This window comes from Convolutriloba macropyga, chromosome 13 (assembly GCF_964194025.1).
Source record: "Convolutriloba macropyga chromosome 13, txConMacr16.3, whole genome shotgun sequence".
In the NCBI taxonomy this organism is placed as follows: Eukaryota; Metazoa; Xenacoelomorpha; order Acoela; family Convolutidae; genus Convolutriloba; species Convolutriloba macropyga.
In genome coordinates, this window is record NC_134480.1 from 27043784 (window position 1) to 27058996 (window position 15213).

The 15213-nt window shown below is 37.6% G+C and overlaps 2 protein-coding genes across 2 annotated transcripts; both read right to left on the bottom strand.

The window, feature by feature from the left end:
* Positions 1 to 10659: 10659 nt before the first annotated feature.
* Positions 10660 to 11655, bottom strand: LOC142351679 (uncharacterized). The gene has a single exon (XM_075403819.1). The coding sequence runs from the start codon at positions 11653 to 11655 to the stop codon at positions 10660 to 10662; it is 996 nt and encodes a 331-aa protein (XP_075259934.1).
* Positions 11656 to 11824: 169 nt separating this feature from the next.
* LOC142351680 (uncharacterized) lies at positions 11825 to 12865 on the bottom strand. Its single transcript, XM_075403820.1, has one exon. It carries the CDS (start codon positions 12863 to 12865, stop codon positions 11825 to 11827), a length of 1041 nt encoding a protein of 346 aa, XP_075259935.1.
* Between the last annotated feature and the right edge of the window lie 2348 nt (positions 12866 to 15213).

Below are 15213 nucleotides of genomic sequence, written 5' to 3' on the forward strand. Positions count from 1 at the left end.
ATGGAAACTGGGCAAACACCTAAGAATTAAAATGAATGTGAAATCTAGTAGTATCAAAAACAGAAAACCATAGGTTAAGGCGTCAATTGGCAATAAAGGTTGAATTTGAGTTCATTACAAGAAGAAGCTTTCTTTCATTGCTGAAACTACGCTACAAGTTGACCAAATTAATGGAAAAATGGAGGCAAAAATGAAGGCTTGGTATCAATTAGACAATAAAGAACAAAAACAGTAAAGTTGAAAAACTCATTAATTTTTTAAAAAGTTAATTTCAAAGTAATGGAAACCATTAAAAATCGGCAAAAAATTTGAATCGGTTTACAATTTCCAATTTTTATATAGAAAGGAATTAGAAACTGTCGGTATTCCGTTTATTATGCGGTTACAAAAAGAACAACAAAGAGACAACAAACAAAAAATCAATTAAAACTTGTCAAAAAAGCTTTTGAAGCCCTAAAGCCATACTTTGGCCCTGAAAATAACTTTGGTTGCACCTTCATTGATAATGTTTTATGTGACCTCTCATTAATGAAACTAGGTAACAAGTAGAAAAAAATTGCAAAATTAGGTAATACTTGTTTTTTTTAAAAAAAAAATACGAAAAAAACTACGAAAAAAAATTATTTCCAAAAACATGAATGACATTAATTACAAAATCGAATAATTAAATAGTTTCATTTATTCCTCCAAAGGAAACCTCGAGAGCTGCAGTTATACAGATTATGTCCTACGTCTTCAAAAAGAACGTCAAATATGACAAAATCAATAATTAATATACTTTCCCTTTGTGTGAAACCCGTGTCGAAGGCAGTAAAGTGATAACGAATTCTTTAAAACCTTTAGATTTTGTGACAATAATCCCTCTTGACACCATTGCTTGACAACAATAATGTCATAATTAGCCTGCAATTTACGAGACTGGGTAACAAACAGAAAATAAAAGGAACAAAATTGAGAATTGTTTTTTCTTTGGAAAACAGTTGCTTTCAAAGTCATGAAAGTCAACAGCCAAATACTAGTATCAGAATATTTGCTCATCTTTTCTTCAATCAAAAGCCAATGAAACTGGGTTTATGTATAGTAAAAACGATGTATAGTAAAAACAAAGTAAAAACGACGGTTATAGACAAAATTAAGAAATTCAATTAATTTTTCGAGAAAGTAGTGTCGAAGCCTTTAAAACCATAAAGTATATCTTCAAGGATATTGATGTGTTCAATTGTGTCCTAATTTGAACGCCAATAATGTGTTATATGATTTGTCATTAACGTTATATTGTGACAAAAATAGAAAACATGGAAACTGGGCAAACACATAAGAATTAAAATGAATGTGAAATCTAGTAGTCTCAAAAACAGAAAACCATAGGTTAAGGCGCCAATTGGCAATAAAGGTTGAATTTGAGTTCATTACAAGAAGAAGCTTTCTTTCATTGCTGAAACTACGCTACAAGTTGACCAAATTAATGGAAAATTGGAGGCAAAGTTCATTGAGCCATTTTTATTTAAAAACCAAAAAATTCTAAAAACTCAAAACGATAAGCTTTCAATTAATAAACTAGACACATTATTTGGACGGAATTAGGAAACCAATTGGACCTATCACTAGTGAGCTTCGGTTTGAAGTGTTCTGTTATTTAATTAATATAAAAAAAATCCGTTTTTTTTTGACAAAAAAGACCAACTGATTATTATCCGACTTTTTTTGGACTGCAACAGTCCAAGATTGGTCCAAAACTAGCTCTGCTAATTTTGTTCGTCCATTAAAAATGATTTTTTTTTCAAATGTCATAGATATCGTTTTTTTGTTAGTTAAAAAATTAAAAATAAAGGCTGCGTTTTTGATAATCAACGAGTAAAGTTAGCAAAAAACGGTAAAGTTTAAACTACAGAGCACTCTCAACGGAAGTTGAAGTAGAAATAGCCCCGTTTTGAGTCTACAAAGATTGTCTTAGAGTAGTTCGTGTGTGTACTTCCTGAAAAAATAATCAATCAAAATTAATCGACTAAAGAAATTTATTTTGTGCTGTTTTGATGAATTTTGAATTATTTAAAAGAATTATTGACAAAAAAATTAAATAGGAATAGCCCACAGTAATTTCGTTGTCTTTACTACGCCGGACACGTTTTATATACTACGCCGTCTTTACCATATACTACGCCAGACACGCTTTCTAAAGATGCCGGTGTCAACTCTCTACGATGAATATATCGGTTGGCCAAAATTGTCTGAACAAAAAAAACCATTTGCGTGTATAGTTCCTCCCTCCTCATGAGGGGTGGGAACAACAAGTAATTGATGACCCTCCGTCGAGCTCTAATCTAACAGAGCCCTCTTGTACGTTCCTAAAAGTCAGATTTTAGTCTCCCCACATACGAATTCTACATTCTGTGCCGGAAACAGGACGAAAGCATCGGCCAACAACTGTCACATCAAAAACGTGAGGCCCACAGATTGTGCGACACTCAAAATACAGAACAGGAAAGATAAAAAGACTAAAAACAAATGTTCTAAAGAATGACGATTTTTTGGGATGTCAAACGTTACCCCTGGAGGATTTCTTCTTATACGCTTTCAGACGCCACCGTCGCTGATTGCCCGAAGATTGAGACGCTACCTCAAGAAGTCCTATTCCGCGGTGAGATCAATCCAGAAATCAGTCTTTTTACAAGTCAAAAAAAGATACAAAAAACCTAATAGTTTTCAATTTTATCAAACATTCATTGCCACTTTACAAAATATTTCTTTGTAAAGTGGCAATGAATGTTTTATATTTGTCGAAATTAATTGAACGCAATGACAAATTCTTAGGGCAAGAAGTTCATCCTAAAACAAATTTACAAAAAAAAACGTTTTTGACATCAGAAACTCAAAAAATCTTTAAGTTTTTGGCTTGATATTCTCATGGAATCGACTTTTAATAGTTCAAAGTTTTTTTGATCTTAACATTAATGAGCCAAAAACCTAATTAGTTTGATAAAAATCAATCGGCTTTTCAAAAACAAAAAACGTTCTTTAAATTTTTGGATTGATATTCTCATAAAATCTAAAAATAATCAATTAACCGCACTTTTGAACTAGTTATTATTGATTCAAAGAGCTAATTACTTTGATAAAGTTAGTTGGTTTTTCAAAAACGAAAATTGACGAAAAATAGAATCGTTTGTGTTCTTTTGACAACAGAAACTCTAAAAATATTGTTTTATTTTTTGGCTTGATATTCTCACGGAATACATCCTTAGTAGTTTGACCTCAAATTTAAACCAATTTTTAACTTGTCAAAAACTTACTTAGTCAAATAAACTCAAACAGCCGTTAAAAACGAAAAGTGACAAAAAACATCTTTGACCAGGTGAAATCAAAATAAGTTTTTTAAATTGTCGGCTTCGTTTTCTTATGAAAACGAAATATCATGATACAAACCTATCTCTAATATAATTTCATTTGAGTGTTTCAACAGGAAGTGGTTGAACAAAAATACTCATTTTGTCAAAAAATAATTGAAAAAACCTTGCCATTCCAATAAAAAATCAGACAGAAAAAGAACAAAAAAAAACTTTGGCACAAAACTTTTGAAGAATTCTTCCGCCTTAAGCTTTGCCGTCTGTAAAGTCCCCTAGCTACTCGTTTCAGACGTTGCCATGCTAAGAAAAGAAAAAATTACGAATGAGAAACTGTTTCGGAAGGTACCGTTCTTGGAATTTTTTTCATAGTTAAAAGGATTCTTCTTCATGAATATGTTGCAGACGCCACCTCAGTTTTTTATGAAACTCAAAAACAATTGACAACAAGATCATATGTCAAGGTTTTGGAAGGGCAATAGAAGCAACAGAAGATCAGTCAGATTGACAGGGAGTGGTTGGTGAAAAGAAAAGTTTTCATAAAAGAAGAACTTAACAGATTCTAAAAGCTTTCAAGCTTCTTCTGTTGTTCAAAGTTTTTTCTTAGCTTTCCGTGTCCTTCTCGTATCCCTTGTTGCTTGCACGCATTGCGTTCAGAACTAGTTTTTGGGTTGAGTCCACAGAAAGAAATGATTAGGAAAAAAATTCTCAAACTTCCTCTAAACTTACGGAAAATTGTGCCAGATTTCAACCGTTAAGGTTGAACCATTAGGGTTGAGGAAATAAGAAAATTTTTTAGTGTTTCTGGGCTTGATGGCAGATCGTTAGCTTTTAGTTGAGAAGAACTGGCAGGTTTTGTGTTTAAAAAATTCGTTCATTGTAACAAATTTTTCTTTTCTTGCCTAACATTGATTTAACTGAATAGTTGTGACGTCATCTAACATTTCCGCCTACTAAAGTAGCTAACGCATTCATATTACATCGTTGAGCTAACAATCTAAGCAACAACTTGAGCTCATTTGACAGGAAACAAGCAATTGTTTGGGTCTAGACTTATTCGAATAAAGCGCGCGAACGTTCGAAGAAAGCATTTTACTTTTTTTTCTCTACAGCAAAAACTGGATTTAGCAAACAAAAACAAATCAGAAAATTAATTTTTGAGAAGGTTTGCGTTGTTGGTTTTTTCAAGATTAAAAAACTAGGTTCGTTAGCAATCAACTCTTAGACAGTATCGAAATTTGCATCGCTCCGGTTCTGTAGGCCGTTTTTTCATCAGAAAAGAACTCCAACGTCTTCAACAGCAACAAAAGTCCACAGAACACAAGAACATGAAAATTTTCAAGAAATCTATAGCCGAATACCAGTTCTCCATCAACAAGTTCAAAGTGACAGAAATGTCAATGAAAAGTCAGCTCAACGTTTTGGAGAAACCTATTCAGCAACAGAAAAGTTTTTGATCCTCGTCTCTGCTCAGCGTTCAAACTGAGCTCAAGAACAGGAGCTGAAAAAATTGTTGCAGAAAAAGATGAAACAACAGCTTCAGTTTCATCAGAATACAGTAACGTCAATCCTAAAAAGACAAGCCAAACTGACCAATCGTCCTAATGAACTACAGTTTCAAGTTGATCTTTTGGACGATTATGGTCAAATGAGCCATTCATTGAGCCGGGTTAGAAATGACATCAGTTTAGTTTCATCTAGAGGAAACCATTTGCAACGATCAACCCCTGCTTTAACAGATGAAAACAAAGACAGCCAGCTTCAACGCGACACAAATCATTAGCAAAGTAGCACAGCCAGCGCTATTCAGCCACCTGCCATCCTACCTCGGAAAAGAAGATCAACACTTTTTTTTCAACACTTATTGACCTCCAAGAACAGTCAGAGGTCCAAAACACAGGAAATACTCAACAAGATCAGCCTCTTGCTCTAACTCAGGATTCTTTTCTCCATCTATTTATACAAGTTCCTGATGCGCTCATCTCCAGTAGAGTGACAAATGATAACAAATTTGATACAGTCGTTGTCTCGTATCCGCCCAAGGTGCCTCCCTCCAACCACCAAACAGCGGAGATTAATCTTAACAACTTTGAAGCAAACGAAAACAAATTGTGAAAAAATAATTTCAATTTTGATCCACAACTAAAAAATAATGATCATAGCATTCATTTAAGTTATCATCGTTAAAGTTACAAAATTTCAAGGGAAATTCTCTCCACATCCATGAATGTATTAACAACTTCTACAGTGTGATTCAGCGCAACACTTTAATCACAGATACACACTGAATCAAATTTTTCCAGAGTTCCATATCAAGAAAAGCAATAGACCTAACACATACCTATTCGTGTGACCCGTTTTTTACCAGCTTTATACGAATTGATAAGCCATTTGTTTAGTTGAGAGAACTGTGGTTGTAAGTGCCTTTATCAATCAACTTGAAAACTGGGAAACAAGCCACCAGTAATAGTCACTCAATAGGCATAAATCAGAGCCCTGATGCACCAAAAACCGGTATGAAAAGCATCAAGTCTTCCTCTTTTCATTCCTGAAAGGAAATAATGCTTTTGGCAAATACACTTTAACATACCTTGGTATTGAATATAGCTTCATTCAGGATGCAATTTCAGAATTTTGGGAGCTTCCATGCGTTTCTCATCAATCATTGAGCTTCCATGCGATTCTCATCATACATCTCCTCGTCAGTTTTTTAAAACTGAAAATAAAATGACTCTCTCTCTCTCTCTAAAAATAGTGCGTCAATACCAGTCACTCTTTGAAAATTGACAGAGATCTCATTTGAATTCTCCAGAGCTTATAATACACCATCTTTGAATACCCGTGCCGCAAATGTGTTTCAATTGAACCAAATTGGCGATGCGTTCCATAATTTACGTCAGGGTTATTTTCCGATTATTGCCAAAATGGTGGCAAAATCGGGGCACTACTTGGTGTTAACGCCTTGCATTCACCTACTCCTCTTAAGTCATTCAAGGAAAGCAAGCTTTTGGCGCAAAAACTAAACTAGTTTCGACATTTGCTGGAGAATATGAAAACAATTTCTCAAAAGATCATCAAAAACAATCAGACAAAATGACCAAAACTTTTGTTTTCAACAGTTCTGGAGAATTGAATTAGAGGGTGTTCAGGCTGACAGCAAACCTTCATCTTCCTTTCGTGAAACGTTTCTTGAAGTGATGGAAAAATCAATAATATTTAAAGGAGAAAGATTTCGAATGAAACTTCCGCGGAGAAAAATTCCAAGTTATTAATAACAGACTGGAACGTAATACTGAGTTCTCTGATAATAACAAAAAGACATTACAAACAGACCTTAAATAAAACTACGTGCAGCCAGTTGAGATGCAATATCCACCTCTCGATCGAATCTGGTATCTCCCACATCCCCCAACTCAGCATCCTAACAAGCCCACGAGATTCCGGCGCGTTGCAAATGCTGCCTACAATTTCCGTGGACATTCCCTCAACGCCAACTTATAGTTGCTTAGATAGTGTGATTGGAGTCCATATGCGCTTTCATGAAAACCCGGTTGCAGTCCTAGCCGACATCAAAAGCTTGTTCATTGAAATCGCAATCAACTAAATTGATCAGTCTGCGATTAGTTTTCTGTGGGTAAACGACAATGAATTTCCACAGTATCAATTTGAATGACTGATATTTTGTGCCACCTGCTCGCCATCGTGCGTAACTTACGTCCTAATCCACTGCGTAAAGAGAAACGCAAACAAATATCCCGATGCAATCAGAGCCATCAAGAATCACTTTTATATGGATGTCTACATCCAAACATTTGCAACAATTAGCAACGCTTCATATACAGTCCGGCAGAATTTTAAAAGCATTCAAGAAGGCGGTTTTATGGACACCAGGGCGGTGTTAATGAACACGAAGTTCTGGAAAGAGTAAAACTAGAAAACATTGATCAAGACAATGACATTGCCAGAGTCCCTGGACAGAAAGAGAATCTGCCAAGTGACGCATACATTATGAAACCTCTGACAAATTTTCCATTAGATTCATCTGAGTGCACTCAGAGAATATTTTCAGCCTTGTTTCCTCAATATTTGACCCACATGGAATACTTTCTCCTTTGACGATTTGCATCAATATCTCCAAGAAAATTTTTATGTTGGTATTGTCATCAATATCTTTGATAATAAAAAATATAATTTAAGAGAACTATAAAGAGGTTAATGGTTTAAATTTTTGAGAAGAGAAGCTTTCTTTCTAGAGGTCTGTCGTTTGCACTTAGCAAAGTATTGCTCTTAGCGCAATCATTGTACTTGGTCGTTATCTGAGGTAGTACAATCAGTCGCCTAGCTAGAGCAACCCGACCATTCTACATTTGTTTTCAAAACTCACCTGATGAGCGGGTGGTTTCGAATCAAAAATGTATCAACCTTAAGCCAGGACTAGACTAAATATTAATACATTAAAAAACTTTGTCATCTCACTCAATGAGCGGGGGACCCGAATACAAGTTTGCAATATTGAGTCAAGGAATGTACTGCAACATTTTTGTTGTCAATGGAAACAACCTTGTGCTACAAAACGTGCCGCAAATAATTATTTGATTTCTTCGTGAATTGTTCGGATTGATGATAAACGTATCTGAAGCTAATCAATTTTTTGTATGGTGCAAAAAGACTTCTGAAACATAGAGTACAATAAAAACAAAATTAAATCGACAATTTGCTTTTCTTCATCATAAACAATCAAGGCATTTTGATTATGGAGAAAGTTTAGTGCACACATTAGTTTGGTTATCATGTTGTGCTCTGGGTACACAGGAACCCTAAATTCACAGCCATCTTTCGTTCGCTTCCAAAAGCTTGGATTTTTTTAACACTCCATCATTTATACTAAACAAACTGAAATGAACTTAAAAAATTATAGTTAAAGATAATTGCAGAACAAATTAAACTAATTAAACTATTCCTCACCTCAGCTCTTATAGCTTGAGTTCTGTTTTTGGATAGCTTTTCCAAAAATCAATTTTCTAAAAACAATAATAATACCAGGCCAGTAAATAGTCAACAAAGTATTGGTTATATGTTCTGGTACAATTAAAAGAAAATTAGGTTGTTCACTAAAAAAGCAAAGCATACAGCAGCAAAGCAGGACAATTTGGTCTCAGAATTTTTTAAAGTTAAAAACCGTAATAACAATACCTTTTTCTCACATAGACAGATATCTCACGATTTTTAACTAATTGGATCACGCTGCAAAGTTAGGCATTAAATCGACTTTCAAGTTTTGTTGGTGGTGCTGCGGCCGGACTTCAGAGAAGCAAACTAATCAGCCTGCTTCACTGACGCCAGTGTTGGTGGTGTTTCAAAAAAGACCCTTGAGTTATAGTTATTTTGGCACGATATGCTTGGGCTACCCTTTGCCCAATGTTGTTCCTTTTCAACAGTTTTTCAACAAAACTTTCTTGAGATTTGCTTCACAAATCTTCTTTTGCTACCGTGAAAAAGTCATCCATTTCCTAACCATTGAATTATATCTATAAAATCGACATTATGACTTGGTGTTCAAAGTTACAGTTTTTTAGCACGTGCCTCTCCTGGTACACTGGGCCCCCATTTTTGGGCACCAAAAATCAGAAAGTTTGTAGTCGATCTGTTGTTGCTGTTGAAGTCTGTTTGAAGTTGCTCTTTGTCGTCTCGTCGTGTTCTCTTTTTCTCTGTCGTGTGTATTGTGTAGCTGAACTGTATTTCTTACTTCATCTGCTGATGATTATGTTGAAATGTTGTATTGAGTAGTGTCCTCAACAAAACGCTGATCTTGAAGTTATGGACTCGTCCATATCTACAAGTATGTCTGCTGTTGATGAATATGTTGACTGCTGTTCAAAAAATGCTGTTGCTTCTTCTGAAGTAATTCTTGCTGAAGTGTTTGTTGTTGTGAAACTTCTGCTGATGTCTTCCGTCGGTGTTGTCTGTAGATTGTTGCTGTGTACTGGTTGTCAACGTGCTGCTTGTAGTGTTATAAAAAAGAATTGTATGCTGGTAAATTGAATTGCTTTTGTGCTGATTGCGTTTGACTGTGTACAATTTATTTGTTCTGAATCAACTTTTGTATTGGCTGATTGGCGAATGTCAAAAAACTGAACGATGTCTGGAGATGTTGTTGTTGCCTGTCTGCACGTTGAAAGATGCTGGCTGACAAATTGGTGCTCCCCGTGTTCCCTACGTGCCTAAATCTACCACTACATTGTACCTATTGCCTACTTTTTTACCTGTTTTCCCCTAATTAGAGTTTTGTCGGAATACCAAACGTTTTGTAATACTTTATACCATTGAAGACTAGTTTTACCTAAGCTGTTTAGTGTCATCTAATTATTCAAAATACTGTTATACTGTCAGTTTAACTCTCTGCTGTTTTGCAATAAGCTAATTAATTGTGCGTTTGAATTCCAAACCTACCTAATGTCTATCCAGAATTAAAACCTACCTACCTAAATTTTTCTATTTGAAAGTATTTTCTAATGTACGCTAAGTTTTGAGTATCCTGTGAGTTACTTATTGAAATCCCTAATTGTACCTGAATGATACCTAAAAGTCCCTTTGAATTGCTAACTCATTGAATTGAACTTTAAACATTTCATCTTTCACTTTACTCTGATCCCAAAAACTGATCTCAAGTTTGCTTCAGATTGTGCTTAAATCATTGTTCTCCATTTACTATTGATAACCTTTATGTTGATTTGTCGCTGATCAAACTAAGTTTAATAGCTGGTTTAACAAAACCCCCTTTTGATGTTTTAACCAGGCAAGACCTTACCACATTATCCTTATCTTTATGTACCTTCTGTACCCTACCTACCGGCCAAATACCCCTGGGTGTGTAGTTTTCTAGTATCCATACCATGTCCCCTACTTGTATTCCGTCAACCGTTGAATGCCATTTTCGACGTTGTCTGAGTGGTGGGAGATATTCCTTTAAAAGGCGTGTCCAAAACTCGTTCATGATACTGTTGACATTGCTACATAGTTTTCCTGATCCTCTGTCGTTGCTGCTATTTTTAGTGTCTGATGGCAGTCCTGATGTTATTACTGTCAAAAAATGCCCTGGTGTCAGACTTTCCACATCGCGAATGTCACTGCTGACTGATGTTAGAGGTCTGCTGTTGAGTAGAGCTTCCACTTGGCAAATGAGGGTTGAGAAACCGTCTTCCTGGAGTTTCCTAGATCCGGCGATATTGAAGAACAGGCGTTTGCTCATCCCAATGAGGCGTTCCCATGTTCCGCCAAAATGTGGTGCTCCTGGTGGATTAAATTTCCATGCAATCTTTTACAATTCCGCATATTTCTGTATCTCTGTAGTTGTGAAGCTGCTTTCCTCGAAGGTCTTTGCTGTATTGGTGAAATATAAAGCGTTGTCGCTGTGAATTCTTTCCGGTAGTCCTCGTCGGCTGAAGAATCGTTGGAATGCCATTATGCATGATTCTTTTTGCAAGTTCCTGGTCACTTCGATATGAACGGCTCGTATCGTCAGACAGGTGAATAAGCAACGGTTTACTTTCATTGCTGTGTTGATCTGGCTGTAGATTTCGAATGGCCCAAAAAAGTCTACTCTGGTTTCCTTGAAGGCTACAATTTTGACTGAGAATCGGTAGCTCGGAAGATCTGACATCTGAGGCTGGCTGTTGAGTTGTCTCTGTCTTCTGCATTCGTAGCATCTGTTCGAGATCCTCTTCATTACTGTTTTGCATTGAAGAACCCAAAAGTTCAACTGAATGATGCGTGTTTGCTGTTTAACTCCAACATGACCATTGATGTTGTGTTGCAGTTCCAGAAAAAGACGAATAATCCTGTTCCTACCGTCTAAGATTATTGGCTTCTTTGTTGCTGTTGAAACTGGTGCGTTGGCTAGTCTGCTATTTGATCGAAGGATACCATCTTCGTCTACTGAAGGTGTCAACTGAATCAATCTACTCCGTTTCTGAACTGGCCTGTTGTGTGTTAGTTGATTTTCATTCTCGTCGAACGATTGCTGCTGAGATAAACGGAAGGGAAATTTCTCTGCATCTATGATCTGTTGATCACGTGCTTTCGTTTTGTTTCGTAGGTTTTTAATTTTGATGATGACGGCTCTGAGTTTCAACCACTGGCTAAACTTGTTGGCATCAATGAAGTCCTTGTCAATTGGCTGTCGTCGTGTTACCTGAGACTTCTGTTCTGCGCTGTTCAAGAAGACATTTTCATGTTGCTTTTCGTTAGTTGTACAGTTGTCGTTAGAAGATAGAAGAAACTGTGGTCCCTGTAACCAAAGAGATTTTTCTGTCATCTCTGTTACTTTAAGTCCTCTCGTTCCTTGATCTGCTGGGTTGTCCTTAGTATTGACGTAGTTCCACTGATTAAGGCTTGTGGGATCCCTTATTTCGGCAATTCGGTTTCCGATGTATATCTTGTGTTTCAACTTGAAGTTCTTTATCCAACTGAGAACGGTCGTGCTGTCACTCCATGAAAAGATTTTGGTCAAACTTGAAATCCAATTCGTCCTCGATTGTTTTCTTCAATCTTGCTGCATAAAATTCTGCTTGCAGTTCTAGTCTGGGAATTGTTGTTTGACGTAAGGGTGCCACTCTTGTTTTTCCCATGAGAAAACGAGTTGTGGTTTCTTGGTTCCTGGTTGTCTTGATGTATGCTACTGCTGCTGTGGCTTCCAATGATGCGTCGCAGAATACATGAAGTTCCATTGTGTCCCCAAGTGCTGTACCACCTACCAACCTGTTTACCCCTACCGTACCTATCTGTTCCGTTTCCTGCACCCAATCTTTGATGGCCTTTCCATTGTCTCCACCGATAGCTTTGTCCCATTCCCGTCCATGTTTCCACAGCTCTTGCAGTAGAATCTTGGCTCGGATGAGGAATGGCGATATGATTCCCAAAGGATCGTAGAAACTTGACACAAAAGAGAGAAACTTGCGTTGGGTCCAAATTTTACTGCCCAGGTTCCTTCTGTCTTTCGCTTTGAACATTATTTTGTCTTCGTCTAAGCTCCAGTAAACTTCAAGTACTCTTTGAGGAAAACCTTTACTGAAGAGCTCCTCCACTGGTTTGCATAGGTCATTTTGCATCTGCTCACAAAACTCACGGCTGTTGCTGCACCATTTTGTCAGACTGAATTTACCATTCTTCAACGTATCCTGGACATCCTTGGCTGTGGTGAAATCTGTGATGGCGTCGCTAAAAGATGCAGCCATGTAATCCATATAGAATGTCCGCTGAATGATCTCTAGAGAATTGGGGTGATCTTGGATGTCGTCTTTGGCTGTCTGTTGCAAAACAAAATTTGCGCAAGCTGGTGAGTCACTGGCTCCAAAGATGTGTCGTTGGTATTCGTACACCTCTAATTCTGAGCTGTTGGGTTGTCTCCACATGAATCGTAGATAACGTCGGTCCTGTTGTCGTACTCCGATTTGCATAAACATCGCTTCGATGTCTCCCTGAATGGCGATGGCTCCTTGTCGGAATCGTAGCAAAATTCCAAGCATATTCGCGAGGAGGTCAGGTCCAGCTAAGAGTTTTTCATTGAGGCTTGTTCCGCTTTGTGGTGCTTTGGTATTGAAGATTTTTCGTATCTTGTCGGGTTTGTTTGGGCTGACAAGACCATAGTGTGGTATGTACCATCCTTTATCTTTCTGTCTATGAAAAGGTACTTTTGCAATGTAACCTTTTTCCAGGTCTGCTTGAATGCCCTCATTGTATTTCCTGTACTACTCAGGTTTCTTCTGTAGTCTGTTGACAAGATGATTCAAATGAGTCAAGGCTTGCGACCGGTTGTCTGGTAAACTGTTGTCGTCTTTCCAGAGAAGTCCCGTTTCATAACGTCCATCTGTTTGTCCCACGCATGTCGTGTTAAGTATCTTGGTGGCCAACAAAACTTCTGGATCATTTGACTTGGTTTTGGATTCCAATGGAATTGTCTCTGTTTTCCACCAGTGAGAAACTTTTTGGTTGAGGTCATTGTCTTGTTCGAGGCAATTGCTGCAAAACAAAGCAATATGATGCATTGAATCTTGTGTTTTGCTGTCATCCAATATTGTATGAGGTCCAGAAATAGTCCAACCAAGTTTGAAAAGACTTGCGCTCGGTGCTGATGATGGTCCTTGTTCCACTCTGACTGGTGAGATAAGGTTAATGTTGTCCTGTCCAATCAATACTGTGACTTCGAGATTATCCAGAGTTGGCATATTGACATGTCTAATGTGGTCATTCTTTCTGGCAATGTCTCCCGGGTGCTCCCTCAGCTTTGGCAAATTGATGTTTTCCACAACGTATATCTGTTTGAGGTTGTAGCGTTCGTCGTATTCCAAATTCGAAATTTTTGTTGACGTTGTGTAACACGATTTTGTGTATGTTCCGTTGGCTCCCTCCAAGACAAGTTGTTGACGGGTTTCTTTCTGAAGGCGTAGTTCGTCGGCTGTCTTCGAGAGAAGTATTGTCAAGCTGCTTCCTGGGTCGATGAAGGCGTATGTGCGAAATTTATTCTCCTTGTTATGTAAAATAACTGGCATGGCACAGAGAAGATTCGTTGTTTTAGTTGCTGTTGTCCTGTACTTTGTTGTGGTTGTATCTTTGCTGCTGATGACTGCAAATGAGTTACCATTTCCTCTCGAGTTGTTCGATTGAGAGTTTGGTAGAACAATTGAGATCAGTAATCGTCCGTATCTACTGTTGGCACCGTGTAACATAGTGTTGTGTCGTTGTCCGCATCCTTGCTCCCTGCAATTAGATATTGAAGGACGGTTTTTGGCTCGATATTTCGCTCCCAAACAATTTCTGCAAAGGTTCAACTGATAAACTGTTTGTAATCTTTCGTCTGCTGTCTTTTTTTACTTTAAACGTTGGGCAATGGAATAACTGATGATTACCGGCGTTGAAGACACAAGGCAGAGGCTGGTTGTTGCTGTTGCTTTCTCTTGTTGCTTGAAACATTTGTGTTGTGCTCCGCTGGTTATACTGGTTCTTGTTGTTGTTGTTGCTAAAGTTGTTTATGTTCTGTGTTGGTTGTTGTTGCTGCTGTTGGTCTCTGTTTGGATGAGTTGGTTGTTGATAAAATTGTCGGTTTCTATTTAAGTTGAAATTTCGTTGATGTGTATCACTGTTCATGCTGAGACTAGCATTGCTTCGTCCTTGATGCGTTGAGCGTTCATGTGCTTCTGCTATTTCTTTAATCCCTTGGTTGAAGTGTCGGCTGTTGAATTCTTCGTCGTAAAACAAACTGATTGCATTTGAATTCTTCGCTGTAAGGAAGTTTGTCGGTTGCATGCTTCAAGATTGTTGTGCTGTTTAGATCGGCTTCGAAGTTGAGTTCTTGTAGTGTCCTTGTCATGGTGTTAATGAATGTGGAAAAATTTACAATTGTCCAAGGAAACGATGTCGTTGGTGGCCTGTAGTTGATGAGTTTCTCCAACAAGTTGCTGATGATGACGTTTGGTTTCCCAAACCGCTGTTTCAACTCGTTTATTGCATCTTTGCACAGGTGTCCGTTGCAGGCAAATCCTTCAATTGCTGTTTTGGCTTTTCCAATTGCAAGTCCCTGTAGATTGGCGATCTTCTGTCCATCACTGAGCTGAGTGTCTCCAGTCATGAAACTGAAACGGCTGTACCAATCTGCCCATTTGCTTGGGTCACCGTTGAACTTCTGAAGATCCATCTTTGAAAGAGCTTCCACATAAGGCGTATAGAATGGAACTGGTTGTGATAGCGTTGTTGACAATTGTTGTGGTTGTTCTGTTGGCTGATTGAATGTTTGTGTGTCCCCCATTCCAGTAACTCTGTTCTGCTGGTCGTTTAGGCTGCTTGAGTAAGCTAGTCTATCATACCAAAAGCTGTTGAG

What these genes read in the sequence shown, in the direction of transcription:
- LOC142351679 (XM_075403819.1), bottom strand. Translation starts at nt 11,655, where the DNA reads ATGACAGAAAAATCTCTTTGGTTACAGGGACCACAGTTTCTTCTATCT.
- LOC142351680 (XM_075403820.1), bottom strand. Translation starts at nt 12,865, where the DNA reads ATGCTTGGAATTTTGCTACGATTCCGACAAGGAGCCATCGCCATTCAG.